At 47.2% G+C, this 25,237-nt stretch overlaps 1 protein-coding gene across 1 annotated transcript in view; it reads right to left on the bottom strand.

The window, feature by feature from the left end:
- Positions 1-1,381: 1,381 nt before the first annotated feature.
- Positions 1,382-25,237, bottom strand: part of LOC144510378 (epithelial sodium channel subunit gamma-like) — a 31,679-nt gene continuing 7,823 nt past the window's right edge. The window contains exons 5-12 of the mRNA XM_078239814.1: positions 20,701-20,864; positions 7,345-7,443; positions 7,131-7,248; positions 6,591-6,669; positions 6,148-6,205; positions 4,664-4,725; positions 2,965-3,040; positions 1,382-1,859 (exon numbers count right to left, since the gene is read on the bottom strand). Coding sequence (XP_078095940.1) covers positions 1,497-1,859; positions 2,965-3,040; positions 4,664-4,725; positions 6,148-6,205; positions 6,591-6,669; positions 7,131-7,248; positions 7,345-7,443; positions 20,701-20,864 — 1,019 coding nt within the window. The 3' untranslated portion in view covers positions 1,382-1,496. The remainder of the gene's footprint in view (positions 1,860-2,964; positions 3,041-4,663; positions 4,726-6,147; positions 6,206-6,590; positions 6,670-7,130; positions 7,249-7,344; positions 7,444-20,700; positions 20,865-25,237) is intronic.

Raw genomic sequence — 25,237 nt, forward strand, 5'->3', positions numbered from 1 at the left:
AACAGGATCTTGATCAATTGGGCCAGTGGGCTGACGAATGGCAGATGGGAGTTTAATTTAGATAAATGCGAGATGAGGCATTTTGGTAGATCAAACAAGGGCAGGACTTACTCAGTTAATGGTAGGGCATTGGGGAGAGCTATAGAACAAAGAGATCTAGGGCTACATGTTCATAGCTCATTGAAAGTGGAGTCACAGGTGGACAGGGTGGTGAAGAAGGCATTCGGCATGCTTGGTTTCATTGGTCAGAACATTGAATACAGGAGTTGGGACGTCTTGTTGAAGTTGTACAAGACATTGGTAAGGCCACACTTGGAATACTGCGTACAGTTCTGGTCACCCTATTATAGAAAGGATGTTATTAAACTAGAAAGAGTGCAGAAAAGATTTACTAGGATGCAATCAGGACATGATGGTTTGAGTTATAAGGAGAGGCCGGATAGACTGGGACTTTTTTCTCCTGAGCGTAGGAGGCGTCGGGGTGATCTTATAGAGGTCTATAAAATAATGAGGGGCATAGATCAATTAGATAGTCAATATCTTTTCCCAAAGTTAGGGGAGTCTAAATTTAGAGGGCTTAGGTTTAGGTGACGGGGGGAGAGATACAAAAGGGTCCACAGCGGCAATTTTCTTCACACAGAGGGTGGTGAGTGTCTGGAACAAGCTGCCAGAAGCAGTAGTGGAGGCGGGTACAATTTTGACTTTTAAAAAGCGTTTAGACAGTTACATGAGTAAGATGGCTATCGAGGGATATGGGCCAAACGCGGGCAACTGGGACTAGCTTAGCCGTTAAAAAAAAAGGGGGGGCATGAACAAGTTGGGCCGAAGGGCCTGTTTCCATGCTGTAAACATCTATGACTCGATAACTGATCTATTATAGAAGTGTACAGAGTTCGTGAATACAGACTGGCAGCAGAGAGGTCAATCCAATAACAGTACAAAACCTGCATAATGAATCCCTCACCCTCCTGAGTGGAAAGTAAAAGTCCACCCAATGATCTAAACAAATTGTCAGCCTGAGACACATACAGCACCAGACAGCAGCTCACAGGTGCTGGGACACACACAGGTCATACAGTGCTAGATGGGACCAAGGCATTGATGACTTTAAATCACATATTTATTTTTACAATAAACGTTGTTAGGTACACTTTCAAAATGATTTACGATCTGTAACTTTTGTTACATGTTAGAATCAAACATGGAAAACTAGTTTTATATGGATTGAACCGGTTCCAGCTGGTTCATCAGTTAGTTTGTTATTGGCAACTATTTGAAACAGCGTTTATTACTGATTGAAACACAAAGATAAGAGGTAAGAAGACCGTATACAGTTTCTGGACTTAAGGAATCATTTGCTCTGATGATTATGTTTTACTGGTTCATGCCCCTACGCTCATTCACCTTGCACTGACCCATTCCCCGTGACCATCCTATATGGAATCATTTTACTGCTGAACAAAATGATATGGTCAAACACCCTCGTAAGAATGCAATCAGTGACTGCAGGACTCCATTGTGGAGGTGCCTGGGATGAAACTGCTGCGAATCCGCAAGGTTTCATAGGTGGGGGGAAATGTGTCGTGGCAAGGGGGACGAGGCAGTTGGAGGGCAGAGTTGAAAGTTGGCGGGTCTTCATCACTGATGTAGAAAGGAGCTCCATGAGCTGCGATGCTGATGGTTGGTGGCAACTCCTCCTGTTCCTTCTGCCACCATTTGCGTACGGCCTGCACACCTTTCCGTGCAACTATCAAGAACATATCAAAGAAGAACACTTCGACAATCTCAATGATGCAAATGACAGAACAGCTCATCCACAGACCCAGCTGGCCTCCAAAGTTCGAGAGTAAAGTGACAATCTGGAATGAGAGAGGTGGAGTATTAGAATGGATGCAGAGTCAAAGATTGTGGCCTGGAACGCTGAACTGGAGGAGGGAGGAATGTGCAGATTGGGATTCGGTGCAGACCCACTGTGCTGGCACCATATTAAAAAACCTTTCACAGTACATGGGCTTTGCTGGCTAGGCCAGCATTTGTTGCCCACTCTGAATTGTCCTTGAGAAGGTGGTGATGGGGCCACCTTCTTGAAGTTATGCAGTCCATGTAATGTAGGTATATCCTGAGTGCTGTAGAACAGGGTTTTAACTCAGTATCTGAATGAATGGCAATATAGTTCCAAGTCAGATGGTATGTGCCTTGGAAGGGAACTTGCAGGTGATGATGATGCTCCCATGCATAATTTCCCTACCACTGACGTAAGGCTCACTGGCCTGTAATTACCTGGATTATTCTTGCTACCCTTCTTAAACAAAGGAACAACATTGGCTATTCTCCAATCCTCTGGGACCTCCCCTGTAGTCATGATGTGGAGATGCCGGTGTTGGACTGGGGTGAACACAGTAAGAGTTTTAACAACACCAGGTTAAAGTCCAACAGGTTTATTTGGTAGCAAATACCGTTAACTTTCGGAGCGCTGCTCCTTCGTCAGATGGAGTGGAAATGGAGGCACATTTCCACTCCATCTGATGAAGGAGCAGCGCTCCGAAAGCTAATGGTATTTGCTACCAAATAAACCTGTTGGACTTTAACCCGGTGTTGTTAAAACTCTTACTGTGACCTCCCCTGTAGCCAGTGAGGATACAAAGATTTCTCTCAAGGCCCCAGCAATTTCCTCCCTTGCCTCTCTCAGTATTTTGGGGTATATCCCATCAGGCCCTGGGCACTTGTCTACCTTAATGATTCTAGCTGGTGAGGTTCGCGATTTCCAAGTTTTGCTGGATCTTGAGCCCTTGCCACCATTCAGGGAGCACTGGCTCAAGATGTCGCCCTCTGACTTCACTGATGTCCAATTTAGCTCAGCATGGACTGATGAACAAACCTGGGATCCCCCTGCTCTGTTTGGTTCAAAAATTCGGTAAGCTTTATGGGCCATCAGGGATCGAAAGAGTATAACTGAATCCTTACATTATTGGCAGCTGTTTCAGAAATGTTCCTCTGGTTGAGATCTTTGTAGAAGATACCCAGGCTGGCTAACTCGTTCCTGTTCGGTGGAAATAAGACCACAAAGTCTCAGTACAGTCTGTGCACTCTTTTATGTACATGCCTGTTAGACACAAATATAAAGCATAGAATAGGTTGGACCCCTGCCCCTCATCCCATTGTATGGAATCCCAGTGAAAGAAGAAAGACTTCCATTTATATAATGCCTTTCGTAACCTCAGGACATTCCACAGTGTTTAAAACCAATTAAGCACTTTTTCAAGTTTAGTTATTTTTAGGAAATCACTTCCCATTCACCCTCACTGTACAAAATCTCAATGGCCTGAACCCATTCTTATTCAGTCTCACTGTACAGAATCCCAATGGACTAAACCCATTCTTATTCACTCTCATTGTACAGAATCCCAATGGACCAACCTCCTTCCCATCTGTTTTTAAAAAAACAGAAAATGCTGGAAAAACTCAGCAGATCTGGCAGCACCTGTGGAGAGAAAAACATAGTTAATGGGGGTGATTCTCCGAAAAGTGCTGAATTGGTGGGAAAACCACGACTGTTTTTTCAGTGCAGCTTTAGACCTGAATCTCCCCACTCTGTGCAATGCAGAGGTCCCACTCGTGAATATCATTAAAAGCTCAGGTGGGCGGGGCCTATTCGTGCAAGAGTCTGACAGCTCCGGAGCTCTGCGCATGCGCAGTGGTCCCGATCTGTCAGCCTCCCCGTTTGCTGGCCAGCCCGGGACCCCCACAGTGCTGCCCCTCCAGGCTCTCCCCCACGGCCCGATCGCAGCCTCCACAACAATTCCCGGGCCAGCCCTGATCCTCCCCACCTTAGAGCGCCCCGATGTCCAGCCCACCTCCCCCAGCAGTGGTGATCCCCCCATCCCCCTCACTCCAGCCGCTCTGGGAGACGCGCATGCGCGAATCGCGCAAAATGGCCAACACATTCTCTCGACTGGACCCACTAGGAAAGTTGTGGGTCGCAATGGGAGAATCGGGCCCAATGTTTCGAGTCTGCGTGTCTCTTCAGAGCTGGACCTAACTCTGAGAGTCGTACAGACGCAAAACGTTAACTCTGTTTTTCTCTCTACAGATACTGCCAACTGAGTTTTTCCAGTATTTCCTGTTTTTATTTAAGATTTCCAGGAACCACAGCGATTGGGGCAGGCTGGGGGGGCGGGGGGTGGGTGGATGGTACGTTGTGTTGCACACCCAAACACTTGGTTAATGTTATGACGGCCACAGGGGATCATCGGTAGATCTTCCTGTGGGCCTTGTGGAGTGTGAGCTCATCTATTAAGAAGAACAGAGGCTCAGCCAATAGAAAAGGAGCAGCGGGAGTTTAAAATCAGCTGTCTTTACACAGGCCGGCTGTCAAAGGACTCCTGGGCTTAACCTGTATTCTGTAGTCACAGAAGTGGTGCATTATTCACTAAGTAAAGGATGTTAGTGATGAAGACTGGCCTCGGCGAGATTATTATAGTTAATAAAGGTCCTGCCGGATACACCATTGTGTTTAATCTTACCACAGTTGAACTGCTCAGTGCCACTTACTGTCCAAACCTGCACATAAAGCATGTCACTAGGGCGAAGAACAAGAGGACCCCAGCCGAGTGGAAGTTATCCTGTACAGGAAATTAGGAAAAGTTAACAAGTCTGAACTTACTTTCTCAATGTTCTGTTTCCATGGAGCCCTTTTTCCCAGCTCAGAAGACGAAGAATCCATTCCTATTGGAGGAAAGACAATGAAATGAAATAATCTCATCGCATTCAGCCAAGGATCAGAACAGTAGTTTATTAATGCCTCCACCTGCTTCTCTCTCCTCCCTTTCACCACATTTGATATACTCTAACATTGAGTCAATTCAATCCCTTTAGAAACCTTGCACATTCTCTGTTCCATCTCCAGAAAGAAGTTGAACAGGCTCTCAGAGTGTGTCAGCTGTGGTTCAGTTCCTAGTATTCTCGCCTCTAAGTCAGCATGTTGTGGGTCCAAGTCTCACTTCAGAGACAGGAGCACTAAAATCTGGACTGATTTCCCAGATCAATAGTGAGGGTGTGTTACACTGTTAGGGTGAGATAATAAACTGAAGTCTGTCTGCTGATTAAGAGGTGGTGGCATAGTGGTAATGTCACTGGACGAGTAATCTTGGGACTCTGGGGACACCGCACTGGGTGAAATTTAAATTCAATGAATTAAATCTGGAATTAAAAGCTGGTCTCAGTAATGGTGATGATGAGACTATCATTGATTGTCATAAAAATCCATATCCTTCACTACAGTCCTTTAAGGGAAGGAAATCTGCCATCCTTACCTGGTCTGGCTTTTATGTGACTCCAGATCCACAGTGATATAGTTGACTCTTAATTGCTCTCTCAAATGGCTTAGCAAGCTGCTTTAGTTCAAAGGTGGCTTGGTGGCACAGTGGCTAGCACTGCTGCCTCACAGCGCCAGGGACCCAGGTTCAATTCTGACCTTAGGTGGAGTTTGCACATTCTCCCTGAGTCCGGTGGGTTTCCCCTGGGTGTTCTGGTTTCCTCCCACAATCCAAAAATGTGCAGCTTAGCTAGATTGGGCATGCTAAATTGCCCCTTAGTGTCCAAAGGTGTATAGGTTAGGTGAATTAGCCATGGTCCCTAGGATCATAACAGAAAAAGTGGTCTCCTGACTTAGTGAGTAAGGGTAGGTGTGAGAGAGTGTGTCTGAGTGGATAATTGAATGTGTTTGAGTGGGAAGCGTGCATATGGACCATCTGTTGACAAGACTCTCCAAAAATGTTTCCCTTTAAAAGATTTCTTATTTGACACAGTCCTGACTACAAATAAATAATCTAACAACACCAGGTTAAAGTCCAACAGGTTTATTTGGTAGCAAAAGCCACTAGCTTTCGGAACAGGCTGTTCCTTCGTCAGGTGGGTGGGAACTCCCACCTGACGAAGGAACAGGTGGGAACTCCCACCCACCTGACGAAGGAACAGCCTGTTCCAAAAGCTAGTGGCTTTTGCTACCAAATAAACCTGTTGGACTTTAACCTGGTGTTGTTAGACTTCTTACCGTGTTCACCCCAGTCCAACGCCGGCATCTCCACATTATAAATAAATAATCCAGTTACTAAAATGGATTATAGCTCCCCATCTGAGACTGCTCACCTCAGATGGTGATGGAGGCCATTCAGCACCACTGATGGTCATTGTCCATTCCTTGGAACTGTGGAATGATCACACAAAGCATTGTTAGCAAGCTGAGTCACTGAGGTAAAAAGGAAGAGCAAGTTGAAATAGGCTACTGGCTCTGCTACAGGACTAGCATTAAACCAGAGACTGGCCCTCACAGCAGTAACATCAGACTGGGCACCAACCCCGTACAGGAACAGCAATGAACTGGACTCTGATTGCACAGAGAACATTCTTTATATTTGTTCAAGTTCTCTGATAATCTGAAAGTAGGGAAGGAGATACTTTTCTCTGTAATGAGTGTTGAGGAGTTGTAAATGCCATGGGGAATAATTGCAATTCTGCATCTATGGTGTGTCTCTCCAGTCCTCTCTCTGAGTTGGGGAAGGATTGTCAGGTGTTGGGCCTAGGGAACTTACTGACAGGCAGGTCGACAAGTCTTCTGGCAAACCAACTGCTCCTGAATGAACTGGTTATGCAGTCTGTAATAGCAGGAAACTGTGGGGAAAGAAAGCAATGTCTTAAACAATCACAGGTAACACAATAATCTCACTTAATATAAACACAAATTAAATCCATATAGTTTCAGATCTTCTGAATGACCTAGTTTTTATTTTAAGATTAGTAACCCTTGTTCTGGACTCTACACCCCTCCCTAACCCCTGGAGAGAGCTTCTCCCATTAAATCGTCTAATCATTTTAAACACCTCGATCAGATCTTTCCCTCAAGCTTCTGCCAGCGCCCTGCTCAACATTCCTTCACTAACCATCACAATCTAAAGAAATTAACTGGAAATTCAAATGGAAGCACTATTTGGGGTCTTGCTGTGCATAAAGTGGCCACTCTATCTAACCACATAACAGGTCAAATTCTTTCAAAGTTATCTGTTATGTTATGATTTTTGGATGTAGAATTCTACACAACTGGAACTATCTACAGAGAGATAATGTGAACTCACTCCACCCTGGGTACTTTGTGTAGTCACAGTATTCTGCTTGCGGTGGCAATGGCTTGGTATAGTGAGCACAGCCACAGCTATGGACCATCTCCATCTGAAAGCATGAGTGCAGACACATCTATACAGAAAACAGAAAATCACCCAGATTAGACTGCAGTCTCTACCCTCAATCCTTAGATTTGTTTTGTCAGCTGTAAGAAAGTGGCAGCCTTACCTGCAATGAGTAGGTCTTGTTATAAAGGTTTGTCACAGGCACATCGACTCCGTCCACTGTACAGTCACTATACGGCCTGCTCAGCCTCTCCAATACTGTCTGAAACAACAGCAAAAAGAGAGTTCTATTAGAGAATTCAGTACGGTACAGCAAGCCTTCGTACACACACTGAACTAATCATATCTGTGGTGAACCATCGTTGGTTACCACTGTGGGGTTATTCCAATGTTACTGTTGGGTTAGGGTGTTGCCACTGTGGGGGTTGTTATAATGTTGTTGGGTTAGGGTGTTTACACTGTGGGATTAATATACCTGTGGTGGATGTTGTTATGGCACATCCCGGTCGGGCCCCGCCTCCTGGGGAGAGGTATAAGACCCTCTGCTCAGGCGGGACCCCTCCAGTCTGGATTGGTGTACTCGTGTTAGATAGTTCCATTGTTTGTCAATAAAAGCCTTCAATCGCTGAAGCCTTGTACCTCGTGCTTGATTGTCACGCATCAATTTTATTGACAAACACAAAACTCTCGACAGTAAAGAGAGTATGGAGCAAATGCTGAAACCAGAGCGTCTGACGCTGGACCCACGTGCGGTCGGTGCCTCTAACACCTTCGACCACTGGTTGAAGTGTTTCGAGGACTACCTGGCAGCCTCTGCAGCAGTTACTACGGACGACGACAAACTCCAGGTCCTCCACGCGAGGGTAAGCGACACGGTCTATCTTGCGATTCGTGCGGCCACCACTTACCCGAGGGCCATCGAGCTCTTGAAGAAACGATACACGAGACCACCCAACGAGATTCACGCTCGTTACCTCCTCGCTACACGACGTCGGCAGTCGGGCGAAACCATGGAGGACTATGCCAATGAGCTCTTGCAGCTTGCCAGGGGCTGCGACTGCAAAGATGTGTCGGCTGAGCAATATATGTACGACCTCGCCCGAGATGCGTTCGTAGCAGGGGTAGGGTCCTCGTACATCCGGCTTAAGCTATTGGAGAAAGGGAACCTCAACTTGACCCAAGCGATGGAGATGGCTGAGGTGCTGGAGGCAGCGTCGAAAAGCTTGGCTCTGTACCCCGAAGACCACGCGGAGACAACGTGGCAGGAGCAAGCACAAATCCCTCCTCGCCCCATGGGCTCGCGCTCCCATATCGACCCGACGACGGCGGCAGCTCCAGGTGGCCAGCGATGCTATTTTTGCGGAGGAGCCAAGCATCCACGGCAACAGTGTCCAGCAAAAACGGCGATCTGCAGCCAGTGCGGTAAAAAGGGGCACTATGCTAAAGTTTGCAGGTCGAAGCCCAAGAACGGCAGTGCAGCCTGTGACCCTCCAGAGCGGAGACAATCTCCTTCGACGTCGCAGTACCCGCGAGGCCCGACCACGTGCGAATCCAGGATGGCGCCATCGTGGCTGACGGAGGAGGAGGATGACCATCAGGAGTCGCTACGCTTGGCGCCCTCACCCACGTGCGATTCATGGGGGCGGCCATCATGGTCGACGACGACCAGGAGCGACCAGCAGGGGTCCTCAGTATCAACCTCGGCTGCATGCAGTGACGCCCTGGGGCCAACGGTGGCGTCGATCTCTCTGGACCAGACAAAGCATCACAGGCTTGACAGTTCGATGATGAACATCAAGGTAAATGGTCGTACTGTGTATTGTCTCTTTGACAGTGGGAGCACTGAGAGTTTTATTCACCCTGACACTGCAAAAAGGTGTGGACTCCGGGTTCTACCTGCCAAACAGACAATTTCTATGGCATCACGGTCCCGGTCTGGACCGATCCAAGGACGTTGTATGGTAACCCTAGAGGTGCAGGGCACAATTTACGAGCGATATAGGCTCCTTGTGTTGCCGCACCTTTGCGCGCCAATTCTCCTCAGACTAAACTTTATGGTCCACATGAAGAGTGTGATCCTACAGTACGGTGGGCCACTCCCTTCACTGGCAGTAGGGAATCAGCCGCAGCCTCCAAATTGCCCAAAGCGCCCCGCATGCAATCTTTCCACACTGAAGATCACCACACCTTCTTTATTTAAGAATCTGGTACCAGGCTGCAAGCCCATCGCTACTAAAAGTAGGCGTTACAGCGCTGAAGACCGGATCTTTATCAGATCTGAAGTTCAGCGGCTCCTCAAAGAAGGGATCATACAGCCAAGTGCTAGTCCGTGGAGAGCGCAGGTCGTGGTGGTTAAAAGCAGGAACAAACCCCGGATGGTCATCGACTACAGTCAGACCATTAACCGTTATACGCAGCTGGATGCGTATCCTCTCCCGCGCATATCTGATATGGTCAATCAGATTGCGCAGTACCGGGTGTTCTCCACCATAGACCTTAAGTCCGCCTACCACCAACTCCCCATCCGCCCAGAGGACCGACAATACACGGCTTTTGAGGCGGATGGTCGTCTATATCAGTTTCTTAGGGTTCCATTTGGTGTCACCAATGGGGTCTCGGTCTTCCAGCGTGCTATGGACCGAATGGTGGACCAGAACGGGTTGCGGGCTACCTTCCCGTACCTGGATAACGTCACCATCTGCGGCCATGACCAGCAGGACCATGACACGAATCTCCAAAACTTTCTGCGCACTGCATCTCGCCTGAATCTGACCTATAACAGGGAGAAGTGCGTAATCCGTACGCGCAGGTTAGCTATCCTTGGATACGTGGTGGAAAACGGGGTCATCGGCCCTGATCCAGACCGTATGCGCCCCCTTACTGAACTTCCCTTGCCCGCTAGCACAAAAGCACTGAGGAGATGCCTCGGCTTCTTTTCTTATTATGCGCAGTGGGTCCCCAACTACGCGGACAAAGCCCGTCCGCTCATCAAGTCCACGACCTTCCCACTCACGCCGGAGGCCCAATTGGCCTTCAAGGCTTTGAAAAGCGACATTGCGAAAGCCACGATGCACGCGGTGGATGAATCCATCCCTTTTCAGGTGGAAAGTGATGCATCGGATTTCGCCCTGGCCGCCACACTAAACCAGGCAGGCAGGCCCGTCGCGTTTTTTTCCCGCACCCTTCAAGGTCCCGAAATTCGGCATTCAGCGGTGGAGAAGGAGGCTCAGGCCATTGTGGAGGCCATCAGACACTGGCGCCATTACCTGGCGGGGAAGCGGTTCACCCTGATCACGGATCAACGATCCGTGGCGTTTATGTTCAGTAATACGCAGAAGGGCAAGATCAAGAATGATAAGATCTTGCGGTGGAGAATTGAGCTCTCCACCTATAATTACGATATTATGTATCGTCCAGGGAAGCTCAATGAGCCCTCGGATGCCCTCTCGCGCGGAACATGCGCTATCATGCAGGAGGACCGCTTGAAGGCCCTCCACAATGACCTGTGCCATCCTGGAGTCACTCGACTCTACCACTTCATAAAAGCCCGCAACCTGCCCTACTCGGTGGAGGATGTCAGGTCAGTAACGAGAAGCTGTCGGATTTGCGCGGAATGCAAACCGCACTTTTATCGACCGGACCGGGCACAATTGGTCAAGGCCACTCGGCCCTTCGAGAGGCTGAGTGTGGATTTTAAGGGCCCCCTTCCCTCAACGGACCGGAATGTCTATTTTCTCAATATCATAGATGAATACTCCCGGTTCCCGTTTGTTGTCCCCTGTGCGGACACGTCGACTGCCACAGTGATTAAGGCATTCAGTGATCTTTTTACCCTGTTCGGGTACCCCTGCTACATACATAGCGACAGGGGCTCGTCGTTCATGAGTAACGACTTGAGGCAATTCCTGCTCTCATACGGGATTGCCTCTAGTAGAACCACGAGCTACAACCCTAGGGGTAACGGACAGGTGGAGAGGGAGAATGCTACAGTCTGGAAGGCTGTCCTATTGGCGCTGAAGTCCAGGGGCCTTCCAGTCTCCCGTTGGCAGGAGGTCCTTCCAAATGCGCTTCATTCCATTCGCTCCCTCCTGTGTACGGCAACCAATGCTACTCCCCACGAGAGGATGTTCTCATTCCCTCGGAAGTCGTCCTCGGGGATCTCCTTACCAGCCTGGTTGACGTACCCAGGACCCGTCCTTCTGCGGCGACATGTGAGGGCCCGCAAGTCCGACCCCTTGGTCGAACCGGTCCAACTCCTCCACGCCAACCCTCAGTATGCCTATGTGGCATATCCTGACGGGCGAGAGGACACGGTCTCGATTCGAGACCTGGCGCCCACAGGGGACGTAGCAACTCCTGTCGCTCCTATACCCCCTGTCACGAACCCCCTTTCACTTCTTTCTTCCCCAGACGTGGCGCGGTCAGCACCGGGACCAGTGCATAACAGTTATACTCCCATGTACAGCTTGCCTGAGACTCGGAGATCGGCGCCACCACAGAAGGTTCCAGGATCCCCTGCACCACCGCCTCACCAGGGTCAACCGGCCCGGGAGTCCTCGAGGGGACAGCCGGACGCTGTTTTGGAGAGAACGCCACCGCAAGCACCTGCTCCCCTGTTGCAACCGGTGTTGAGGAGATCACAGCGACGGTGCGGTCCTCCAGACCGTCTGGACTTGTGAATTTTGTATATATGTGACCTGCTTTCGCACCCCGCCGGCCTTTGTTTTTAAAGGAGGGGTGAATGTGGTGAACCATCGTTGGTTACCACTGTGGGGTTATTCCAATGTTACTGTTGGGTTAGGGTGTTGCCACTGTGGGGGTTGTTATAATGTTGTTGGGTTAGGGTGTTTACACTGTGGGATTAATATACCTGTGGTGGATGTTGTTATGGCACATCCCGGTCGGGCCCCGCCTCCTGGGGAGAGGTATAAGACCCTCTGCTCAGGCGGGACCCCTCCAGTCTGGATTGGTGTACTCGTGTTAGATAGTTCCATTGTTTGTCAATAAAAGCCTTCAATCGCTGAAGCCTTGTACCTCGTGCGTGATTGTCGCGCATCAATATCATCTATTGAAGAATGGTTACCACACAGAAGGCCATTCGACCCATCGTGTCCATGCTGCTGTCAGAGCAACTCAACTAGTCCCACTCCTCCGCAGTCTTTTCCCCGTAGTCTTAAAAAAGTTTTCTTTCAGATGCTTATCCAATACCTTTGGAAAACCGCAATTGAATTTGCTTCCACCAGTCTCCAGCAGATACTAACCACTCATGCGCAAAAATAGCTTTTCCTCACTATTGGTCCTTTTTTTCTCTGGTTCTTGATCCTTCCACCAATTTCTCCCTGTCTCCTCTATCCAGACACCTCATGATTTTGAATACCTCTACAGAGGTATTCTCTTCAATTCTAATTCAATTCAAACTCAATTTCAAGGATGAAGGATGTAAAATCGCTGGCACCAATGAGCTCAATGCATTCTATGCCCGTTTTGAGCAAGAGGTCAGCGAGAGCACGCCCTCCACCTTGGAAGCCTTGGATGAACCTGTATCCAAGGTCACCATTGCAGACATCAGAGCAGCCTTCTCGAAATTCAACCCACGGAAAGTGACTGGCCCGGATGGGATACCTGGATGAGCACTCAAATCCTGCATGGACCAGTTGGTGGGGGTATTCACAGACATCTTCAATCTTTCTTTACACCAATCTGAGGTCCCTATCTGCTTCAAGAAGACGACCATCATCCCAGTACCAAAGAAAAGTCAGGCGGTGTGCCTTAAGGACTATCGTCTGGTGGCTCTGACATCCATCATTATGAAGTGCTTCGAAAGGTTAGTCATGGCACAAATCAATTCCGGCCTCCCAGTTTGCCTGGATCCACTACAGTTCATCTATCACCGCAACAAGTCCACAGCAGACGCCATCTCCCTGGCCTTGCACTCAACCCTGGAACACCTAGATAACAAAGACACCCATGTCAGACTCTTATTTATTGACTACAGCTCAGTCTTCAACGCCATTATTCCTACGAAACTCATCTCCAGACTCCGTGGCCTGGGGCTCGGCTTCTCCCTCTGCGATTGGATCCTAGACTTCCTAACCCACAGACCACAATCAGTAAGGATAGGCAACAACACCTCCTCCACAGTCATCCTCAACACTGGTGCCCCACAAGGCTGTGTCCTCAGCCCCTTACAATACTCTTTATACACCTATGACTGTATGGCCAAATTCCCTTCCAACTCGATTTTCAAGTTTGCTGATGACACCAGTGTAGTGGGTTGGATCTCAAACAATGATGAGACGGAGTACAGGAAAGAGGCAGAGAATCTGCTGAACTGGTGCGATGACAATAATCTCTCCCTCAATGTCAACAAAACGAAGGAGATTGTCATCGACTTCAGGAAGCGTAGTGGAGGACATGCACCCTGTCTCCATCAATGGGGACGAAGTAGAAATGGTCGAGAGCTTCAAGCTTTTAGATGTCCTGGCCCCTCCATTATGATGCTATAGTTAAGAAAGCCCACCAATGCCTCTACTTACTCAGAAGACTAAGGAAATTTGGCATGTCAGCTACGACTCTCACCAACTTTTAAGATGCACCATAGAAAGCATTCTTTCTGGATGTATCACAGCTTGGTATGGCCCCTGCTCTGCCCAAGACTGCAAGAAACTACAAAGGGCTACATTGCAAATGAAGCCCAATCCATCACTCAAACCGGCCGCCCATCCATTGACTCTGCCTATACTTCCCCCTGCCTCAGAAAAGCAGCCAGCATAATCAAGGACCCCAAACACCCTGGACATAATCTCTTCCACTTGAGTCTGAGGACATGTACCAACTTACTCAAGAACAGCTTCTTCCCTGTTGCCATCAAACTTTTGAATGGACCTACCTCGCATTAAGCTGATCTTTCTCTACACTCTAGCTATGACTGTAACATTACATTCTGCACTCTCTCCTTTCCTTCTCTATGAATGCTATGCTTTGTCTGCATAGCGCGCAAGAAACAATACTTTTCACTGTATCCCAATACATGTGACAATAATAAATCAAATCAAATTAAATCAAATCAATCTCCTCTCAACCTTCTCTACTCAAGGAGAAAAGCCCCAGCTTTTCCAATTGACCCTTGTAACTAATGTCCTTCATCCTTGCACCCTCTTTAATGCCTTCACAACGTTCCTGAAGTCTGGCGTCTAGAATTGGATACAATACTCCAGTTGAGGCCAAAACAGTGTTTTATAAAGATTCGCCATAACTTATTTTCTTTTGTACTCTATAAGAACATAAGAACTAGGAGCAGGAGTAGGCCATCTGGCCCCTCGAGCCTGCTCCGCCATTCAATAAGATTGTGGCTGATCTTTTTGTGGATTCAGCTCCACTTACCTGCCCGTTCACCAAAACCCTTAATTCCTTTACTGTTCAAAAATTTATCTATCCTTGCCTTAAAAACATTCAATGAGGTAGCCTCAACTGCTTCACTGAGCAGGGAATTCCACAGATTCACAACCCTTTGTGTGAAGAAGTTCTCCTCAACTCAGTCCTAAATCTGCTTCCCCTTACTTTGAGGCTATGCCCCCTAGTTCTAGTTTCACCTGCCAGTGGAAACAACTTCCCTGCTCCTATCTTATCTATTCCCTTCATAATCTTATATGTTTCTATAAGATCTCCCCTCATTCTTCTGAATTCCAATGAGTATAGCCCCAGTCTCCTCAGTCTCTCCTCATAAGCCAACCCTCTCAACTCCGGAATCAACCTAGTGAATCTCCTCTGCAGCTCCTCTAATGCCAGTATATCCTTGCACAAGTAAGGAGACCAAAACTGTACACAGTACTCCAGGTGTGGCCTCTCCAGCACCTTATACAGCTGCAACATAACCTCGCTGTTTTTAAACTCCATCCCTCTAGCAATGAAGGACAAAATTCCATTTGCCGCCTTAATTACCTGCTGCACCTGCAAAACAACTCCTTGAGATTCCTGCACAAGGACACCCAGGTCCCTCTGCACAGCAGCATGCTGCAATTATTTACCATTTAAATAATAGTCCATTTTGCTGTTATTCCTACCAAAATGGATGACCTCACATTTACTGGACGGGATTTTCCACTCCTGTTCGTGTCGAGTAGGTTCAGTAACAGGAGCGGAAAATATCGTGAGAACTGCAAAGTCGTGTTTTACGTCAGCGTAAATGTGTGACTCAATTGTCCCCTCCCCCCATCAGTTTCCCAACATTCAAAGTAGATTATTATAATAAAGTAACATATGACTATGAGGCCCCTGTGCCAGAATCTCTCACCCCCCACGGTGGCATGATGGCAGAACGGTGTGAATCACGACCAGTCTCCAAAGGCATGCACCTGGTGAGTTGACCTCCCAGGGGAGCTCAGGTGGATACAGAGCTCAGGGTGAGAGGATCATTGCCTAGCACTGCCAGGGTACTACGCGGGCACCCCAACACTGCCTAGGTACAGTGCCCATGTAGTGTCAGGGAGCAGTGCCGGGGCAGTGCCAGTGGTTTCCGGGGGGATTTCAGGGTGAACCCCTTTGTACTGCACTGGGGCAGCCTTTAAAAATGACGTCCCAATCCTTGCGCTTCTAAATTGCTGGCGGAGCCAGGAAATCAGAGGCCGCACCACCAGTGATATGTCGTGGAATCTGTGACTTGAACATCTTTTCCAAAGAGCTGCACTATATGGCAGAGAAAGCCGCCATTGCCGTTGGTGGCTTCAATACCACTTTTCCTGCCCGACATCGGCCTTTGCTGCTATCGGGGAAATTCCTGGCCAATGTCTCTACTTATAAAGACCAGGATCCCTAATGCCTTTTAACCTCTTTCTCAACTTGCCTTACCACTTCCAACGATTCTTTGCTCATATACTGCCAAGTCCCACTATCCCTTTTAAAACCGTAACCTTTATTTTATATTGCTTTTCCTTGTTCCTCCTACCAAAATGTATCCCCAGCCTCATGCGCCCAAAACTGGAAATTCCCACTTGAGCTTAACAGACCTTTGAATGGTCCACCAAATTTGCTACGATTCCCACAACGGGAAAGACGGGAGAATTTTGGCCTTCGTTTCACAATTCTCTGCATTCAATTTCATTTGCTATGTGCTGCCCATTCCACCAGTCTGTCATGTTCTCTTGAAGTCTGTTACTATTCTCCTCACAGTTTAAGATACTTCCAAGTTTTGTTTCATCTGCAAATTTTGAAATTGTGCCCTGTCTACAAACATATGAACAAGGAACAGGAGTAGGCCATTCAGCCCCTTGAGCCTGTTCCACCATTTAATAAGATCATGGTTGATTTGATAGTGACCTCAGACCTGTATCCCATCTTCTCCAATAATCAATAACCCTCTTGCTTACCAAGAATCTACCCAACCCTGCTTGAAAAATATTCAATGACTCTGCTTCCGCTCCCTTTTCAGGAAGAGTGTTCCAAAGACTCACGACCCTCTGAGTGAAAACATTTGCCTCATCTCTGTTTTAAATGAGTGACCCCTTATTTTTAAACAGTGACCTCTGGTTCTAGATTCTCCCACAAGAGGAACACCCTCTCTACATACATCCTGTCACATCCTGTCATATGTTTCAATCAAGTTGCCTCTTACTCTTCTAAACTCCAGCAGATACAAGCTTATTCTGTAGATCTTCTTTTTATTTATCCATTTACAGGATATGGTTCTTTGCTGGCTAAACCAGGATTTTTTTACCCTTGAGAAGGGGGTGATGAACTGCCTTTTTGAAACGTTACAGTCCCTGTGGTGTAGGTATACCCACAGCGCTGTTCAGGATTTTTACCCAGTGATAATGAAGGAATGGGGATATATTTCCTATGTCAGGATGATGAATGGCTTGGAATAGAACTTCCAGGTAGTGGTGTTCCCTCCCATGTGTCTGCTGCCCTTGTCCTTCTAGATGGTAGTAGTCATGGGTTTGGATGGTGCTGTCTTGGTGAGTTCCTGCACACATTTTATAGATGGTACACACTGCTGCCACATTCATTAGTGGTGGATGGAGTGAATGTTTGTGGCTGTGGTGCCAATCAAGTGGGCTGCATTGTCCTGGATGGTGTCAAGCTTCTTGAGTGTTGGAGCTGCACCCATCCAGGCAAGTGGGGATTATTCCATCACACTTCTGACATGTGCCTTGTAGATGGTGGACAGGCTTTGGAGAGTCAGGAGGTGAGTTACTCACTGCAGGATTTCTGACCTGTTCTTGAAGCATTTATATGGCTAGCCCAGTTCAGGAAATGGTAGTGCATTGAATGTCAAAGGGCGATTGTTAGATTTATTCTTGTTGGAGATAGTCATTGCCTGGGACTTGTATGGCATAAATGTTGCTTATCACTTGTTATCCCAAGCCTGAATATTGTTCAGGTTTTGATTCATTTGGACATGGGCTGCTTCAGTATCTGAGGAGTTAGAAATGGTGCTGAGCATTGTGCAATCATCAATGAACATCCCCACTTCTGACCTTATAACGGAAGGTAGGTCATTGACAAAGCAGCTAAAAATGGTTGGGCCTAGGAGCCAGAGGAACTCTTTCAGTTATGCCCTAGAACTGAGATGATTAGCCTTGATGTCAAGGGCAGTCACTCTCACTTATCCTCTGGAGTTCAGTTCTTTTGCCCATGTTTAGACCAAGATTGCAATAACTTCAGGGGCCAAGTGGCCCTGGCAGAGCTCAAACTGAGTGTCAGTGAGCAGGTTATTGCTTTGTCAGTGCTGCCAGAAAGAACTGTTAATGAGATCTTCCACCTTTTTTTACATATGCCTGGCGTTGCTCCTGGCATGCTCTCCTGCACAGTTCATTGAACCAGGGTTGATCCACTCTGGCATGATGGTAATGGTTGAGTGGGATAGGCTGGGCCATGAGGTTACAGATTGAGTACAACTGAGTACAGATCTGTTGCTGCTGATGGTCCATAGTTCATGGATGCCCAGTCTGGAGTTGCCAGACTAGTGGTACGTGGGAATCAGCAGGATGTTCTTTGTCCATGTTGACCTGATGCCATGAAACTTCATGAGGTCCAGAGTTGATGTTGAGGACTCCCAGGACAACTTCCTTCCAACTGTATACCACTGTGCTGCCACCTCTGCTGGGTCTATCCTGTCCCTGGAACAGGACATATCCAGAGAATAGTGATGGTGGTGTCTGGGAGATTATCTATAAGATATGATTCCATGAGCATGACTATGTCAGGCTGTTGCTTGACTAGCTTGTCAGACAGCTCTCCCAATTTTGACACTAGCCCCCAGATATTAGTAAGGAGAACTTTGCAGGGCTGCGTTTGCCATTGTCGTTTCCGGTGCCTGGGCCAATGATGGGTGTCCATCCGGTTTCATTACTTTTTATTAACTTTGTAGCGGTACAACTGGTACAACTGAGTGGCTTGGTAGGCCATTTCAGAGGGCATTTAAGAGTCAATCAAATTGCTGTGGCTCTGGAGTTGCATGTAGGCCAGACCAGGTAAGGATGGCAGATTTCCTTCCCTAAAGGACACTAGTGAACTAGATGGGTCTTTACAACAATTTACAATGGTTTCTTGGTCATCATTAGACGTTTAATTCCACTTTTTGTATTGAAATCAAATTCCATCATCTTCTGTGGTGGGATTTAAACCTGGTCCCCAGAGCATTACCCTGGGCCTCTGGATTCCTAGTCCAGTGACAATACCACAGTGCCACTACCTTCCCGCAAAGGGAAAGAAAAGCAGTCCCAAAAAAAAAGAAACCTTTATCAGTACCCCATGTTTCTTGTCATTCAACTAACTTCATACACATGCTGGCACTGTGCCTTTCATTCCATGGGCTTTATCTTTACTGACTTTGTGGCACTTTATCAAACACCGTCTGGAAGTCCATGTCCATCACATCAACCATTTCTGTTACTTCATCAAAAATGTCATTCTTAGTCAAACACAGTTCACCCTTAAATATATCCCTTAACCTCACCAACCTCTCCTTCTCACCTCATCCCTCAACCTCTCGCTCCACAAATATGTTAAATTACCCCCGAGTTATCTATACTAGATGCATTTCTATATTGTATTGTGGAAAGCTACTTAGTGAAGGTTAGTATTGGAACCAATCTCTACCCAGTCTCAACTGTATTTACGGGATAAAAGCTTATATGCATACATCTCCAAATTCAACCACTTTAGTTTCAGTAAATGTCTCTTTATATCTCTTTTAAAGATGTACTCAAATGACATCCTGGTTATTGCCCGACACCTCCAAAGAATTAAACACAATGAACATTCTATGGCAATTCCATTACTCGTTGGGTCATGACGTCCTCCCTGCCTTACTCCCATTCTTATTCCTAATGAAAAACATTTTAAAATCTCATCGTCACACTTTTGTCTATTCCATTCAGAATCTTTGGTTAGGTAACCTCAAAGTCAAACAAAAACAGCCCCGATATTTGAAGTTAATTCCAAACTGGTGCCCCACAAGGCTGTGTTCTCAGCCCCCTACTATACTCCTTATACACTTATGACTGTGTGGCCAAATTCCCCCTTCAATTCGATTTCCAAGTTTGTTGGCGACACCACCGTAGTGGGTCGGATCTCAGACAATGACGAGACGGAGTACAGGGAATGAGATAGAGAATCTGGTGAACTGGTATGGCAACAATAACCTCTCCCTCAATGTCAACAAAATGAAGGAGATTGTCATCAACTTTAGGAAGTGTAAAGGAGAACATGCCCCTGTCTACATCAACGGGGACGAAATAGAAAAGGTTGAGTGCTTCAAGCTTTTAGGTGTCCAGATCACCAACAACCTGTCTTGGTCCCCCCATGCCGACACTATAGTTAAAAAAGCCTACCAATGCCTCTACTTTCTCAGAAGACTAAGGAAATTTGGCATGTCAGCTACGACTCTCACCAGCCTTTACAGATGCACCATAGAAAGCATTCTTTCTGGTTGTATCACAGCTCGGTATGGATCCTGTTCTGCCCAAGACCGCAAGGAACTACAAAAGGTTGTGAATGTAGCCCAATCCATCACGCAAACCAACCTCCCATCCATTGGCTCTGTCTACAATTCCCTCTGCCTTGGCAAAGCAGCCAGCATAATTAAGGACCCCACACATCCGGGACATTCTCTCTTCCACCTTCTTCCATTGGGAAAAAGATTCAAAAGTCTGAGGTCATGTACCAACTGACTCAGAACAGTTTCTTCCCTGCTGCCACCAGACTTTTGAATGGACTTACCTTGCATTAAGTTGACCTTTCTCTACACCCTAGCTATGACTGTAACATTACATTCTGCACTCTCTCGTTTCTTTCTCTATGAATGGTATGCTTTGTCTGTATAGCACGCAAGAAACAATACTTTTCACTGTATGTTAATACATGTGACAATAATAAATCAAATCAAATCAAACTGAGTTTGTGCAACACCATAAGGTTTGCTATGGCATCTGTTGACCTGGGATTATTAGCTCATGCATGATGTTTAATCTTCTCCTCCCCCAACTCCGATCAATAAGGTTACTATTGGGTGGGTTACCATGTCCAGGCCCATGGCTGTCTCAGTTGCTGTCCGTATCTCAATCCCCATGTCTTCAACAAATGGCTGCTCGTTCTGATCGTGAATGACAATTTTTGCTCCCATGGAGGTGACCAGATATGGATTATACTCATTTTCATCCACGTGGAGAATCATCTTCAGGCCTGTGAGAGAGAAAGTAAAGAAAGACCTTTGCTTATATGGTGCCTTTCATGACTTCAGGGCATCCCAAAGTGTTTTACAGTCAATAAACTGTATTTACTGTTGTAAGGTAGGAAAGGCAGCAGCCAATTTGTGTATAGTGAGTTGTTACAAACAGCAATGGGAAAATGGCCAGATAATCTGTTTTAATAATGTTTGTTGAGGGATATGTATTGTCCAGGACAGCAATAAGAACTCTACAGTTCCTCTATGATTAGTATATGGGGTCATGTACTTTTAAGTCTTTAAAAGTCATTAACTTTTCACTGTCTTACTTGACATAAAGTGTCCAGTATGAGTGTGAAACCAGTGTGTTGTTCCCAGTGTAGGATGTGGGAGGTCCTGGAGGCATCTGGCCTCCCGGACATCCACATCTGTGAGGGGTGTGTCGAGCTGCGGTTCCTGAGGGACCGTGTTAGGGAGCTGGAACTGCAGCTCGAGGATCTTAGGCTGATGAGGGAGAATGAGGAGGTGATAGACAAGAGCTATCATCAGGTGGTCACACCAGGGCAACGGGAGGAGGCCAAGTGGGTGATGGCCAGGAAGGGTAAGGCTAGGGTGGTTGAGAGCACCCCAGTGGATTTGCCCCTGCACAACAAGTACTCCTGCTTGAGTACTGCTGGGGGGGACAGCCCGCCTGGGGGAAGCAGCAGTGGCCGTGTCTCCGCAGTGGAGTCCAGCCCTGTAACTCAGAGGGCTAAGGAAAAGAGGAGGAAGGCGGTATTAATCGGGGACTCGATGGTGAAGGGGACAGACAGGCGTTTCTGCGGAGGTAGGCGGGATTCTCGCATGGTGGTCTGCCTCCCTGGGGCCGGGATCCAGGATGTCGCTAGTCGCGTCCCGGAAATCCTGAGGTGGGAGGGAGAGGAGCCTGAGGTAGCGGTACATATTGGTACCGCTGATGTGGGTAGGAAGGGAGAAGGGGTCATGAAAAGGGAGTACAGGGAATTAGGGAGACAGCTGAGAAAGAGGAAAGCAAAGGTAGTAATCTCAGGATTACTGCCTGTGCCACGGGAAGGTGAGGGCAGGAATGGAGTGAGGTGGAAGATGAATGTGTGGCTGAGGGACTGGTGCAGGGGGCAGGGATTCAGGTTCCTGGACCATTGGGACCTCTTTAGGGGCAGGGGTGATCTGTATACAAAAAACGGGTGGAACTTGAATCACACGGGGACCAATATCCTGGCCGGTAGGTTGGCTAAAGTTACTGGGGAGAATTTAAACTAGATAGGTTGGGGGGAGGGGAGCTAGAAGAGTTGACTAGGATCAAGGAACTAATTGATGGGGTGGAGGATGCAGGGGTAAGGGGAATTACAAAATTAATGGTAGAGGAGAGGGTGCAAGTGAATGAAGGCGGTAATTTAGATAAGGGAGTAGAGGGAGAGGGTGTTCGCGACTCATCAAAGCGGGTCCAGATAAAAGCTGGAATAAGGACACTTTGCCTGAATGCACGAAGCATTCGGAACAAGGTATATGAGTTGATGGTGCAAATCAGCACGAGTGGGTACGATCTAGTGGCCATTACAGAAACGTGGCTGAAAGGTGACCAGGACTGGGAGATGAATATCCAGGGGTATCAGGCGTTTAGGAAGAATAGACAGGAAGGAAAAGGTGGTGGGGTCGCGCTATTAATAAGAGATAATATCAGGGTAGTACTGAGGGATGACATAGGCTCTGAGGAACAAAACGTGGAATCGTTATGGGTAGAGATGAGGAATAGTAGAGGGAGAAAGACACTAGTAGGTGTGGTATATAGGCCCCCAAATAATAATGTTGAGGTGGGGAGGGCTATAAACAAGCAGATAAGGGATGCGTGTAAAAACGGAACGGCAATAATCATGGGGGACTTCAACATGCACATTGACTGGCAGACTCAAGTCGGTAAGGGTGGAATGGAGGAAGAGTTCTTAGAATGCTGTCGGGATAGTTTCCTTGAACAGCATGTTACGGAACCGACGAGGGAACGAGCTATTTTGGATCTGGTATTGTGTAACGAGGTAGGTAGAATTAAGGATCTTATTGTGAAGGACCCTCTTGGGTCTAGTGACCACAATATGGTCGAATTTCTGATTCAGATGGAAGAGGAGAAAGTTTGGTCCCAAACCAGTGTCCTCTGTTTGAACAGAGGGAAATATGATAGGATGAGGGATGAATTGGCTAAGGTAGACTGGGAGAGCAGGCTGGCAGGTAGGATAGCTGAGGAACAGTGGAGGATTTTTAAGGAGATCCTTTTCAGTTCTCAGCAAAAATATATTCCAGCAAAAAACAAGGATTGTAAGAAAAGGGAGAACCAGCCGTGGATAACGAAGGAAATAAAGGAGAGTATTAAAATAAAAACAGCTGCGTACAGAGTGGCCAAAAATAGTGGAGAAACAAGTGATTGGGAAAAATTTAAGAAACAACAAAGAGAGACTAAGAAAGCGATAAAGAAAGGAAGGATAGACTATGAAGCTAGGCTAGCAATTAATATAAAAAATGATAGTAAAAGTTTTTATAAATATATAAAAAGGAATAGAGTGGCTAGAGTGAATGTTGGACCCTTGGAGGACGAGAGGGGGGAGTTAATAGTGGGAAATGAGGATATGGCTGAGTCTTTAAATAAGTTTTTTGTGTCGGTCTTCACGGTGGAGGACACAAATAGTTTGCCAAATGTTAACGATAGAGGGTTGGCAGCAGGAGAAATACTTAATACAATTAATGTAACCAGAGAGGCAGTGCTGGGTAGACTAATGGGACTGAAGGTGGACAAGTCCCCGGGTCCGGATGGAATGCATCCCAGGGTATTGAAAGAAATGTCAGAGGTAATAGTGGATGCGTTAGTGATTATTTATCAAAACTCGTTGCATTCTGGGGTAGTGCCGGTTGATTGGAAAACGGCTAATGTTACGCCGCTGTTTAAAGAAGGAAGGAGACAAAAGGCGGGTAACTATAGGCCGGTCAGCTTAACGTCTGTAGTAGGGAAAATGCTGGAATCCATTATTAAAGAGGAGATAGCAGGGCATCTGGATAGAAATGGTTCGATCAATCAGACGCAGCATGGATTCATGAGGGGAAAGTCGTGCTTGACGAACATGTTGGATTTTTATGAAGATGTGACTAGGGCGGTTGATGGAGGAGAACCGGTGGATGCGGTGTTTTTGGATTTCCAAAAGGCGTTTGATAAGGTGCCCCATAAAAGGCTGCTGAAGAAGATTAGGGCACACGGAGTTGGGGGTAGTGTTAAAGTGGATTGGGGACTGGCTATCCGACAGGAAGCAAAGAGTCGGAATAAATGGGTGTTTTTCCGGTTGGAGGAAGGTAACTAGTGGCGTGCCGCAGGGATCGGTACTCGGGCCGCAACTATTTACCATTTATATAGATGATCTGGAGGAGGGGACGGAGTGTAGGGTAACGAAGTTTGCAGACGACACAAAGATAAGTGGAAAAGTGAATCGTGTGGAGGACGGAGAAGATCTGCAGAGAGATTTGGACAGGCTGAGTGAGTGGGCGAGGATATGGCAAATGGAGTATAACGTTGATAAATGCGAGGTTATACACTTTGGAGGAAATAATAACAAATGGGATTACTATCTCAATGGAAACAAATTAAAACATGCTACCGTGCAAAGGGACCTGGGGGTCCTTGTGCATGAGACGCAAAAGCCCAGTCTGCAGGTACAACAGGTGATCAAGAAGGCAAATGGGATGTTGGCCTATATTGCGAAGGGGATAGAATATAAAAGCAGGGATGTCTTGATGCACCTGTACAGGGCATTGGTGAGGCCGCAGCTGGAATACTGTGTGCAGTATTGGTCCCCTTATATGAGGAAGGATATATTGGCATTGGAGGGAGTGCAGAGAAGGTTCACCAGGTTGATACCGGAGATGAGGGGTTTGGATTATGAGGAGAGGCTGAGGAGATTGGGTTTGTACTCGTTGGAGTTTAGAAGGATGAGGGGGGATCTTATGGAGACTTATAAGATAATGCGGGGGCTGGATAGGGTGGAGGCGGAGAGATTCTTTCCACTTAGTAAGGAAGTTAAAACTAGAGGACACAGCCTCAAAATAAAGGGGGGTCGGTTTAAGACAGAGTTGAGGAGGAACTTCTTCTCCCAGAGGGTGGTGAATCTCTGGAATTCTCTGCCCACTGAGGTGGTGGAGGCTACCTCGCTGAATATGTTTAAAGCGCGGATGGATGGATTCCTGATCGGTAAGGGAATTAAGGGTTATGGGGATCAGGCGGGTAAGTGGTACTGATCCACGTCAGATCAGCCATGATCTTATTGAATGGCGGGGCAGGCTCGAGGGGCTAGATGGCCTACTCCTGCTCCTATTTCTTATGTTCTTATGTTCTTATGTA

This window comes from Mustelus asterias, chromosome 23 (assembly GCF_964213995.1).
Source record: "Mustelus asterias chromosome 23, sMusAst1.hap1.1, whole genome shotgun sequence".
NCBI classification, from domain to species: Eukaryota; Metazoa; Chordata; class Chondrichthyes; order Carcharhiniformes; family Triakidae; genus Mustelus; species Mustelus asterias.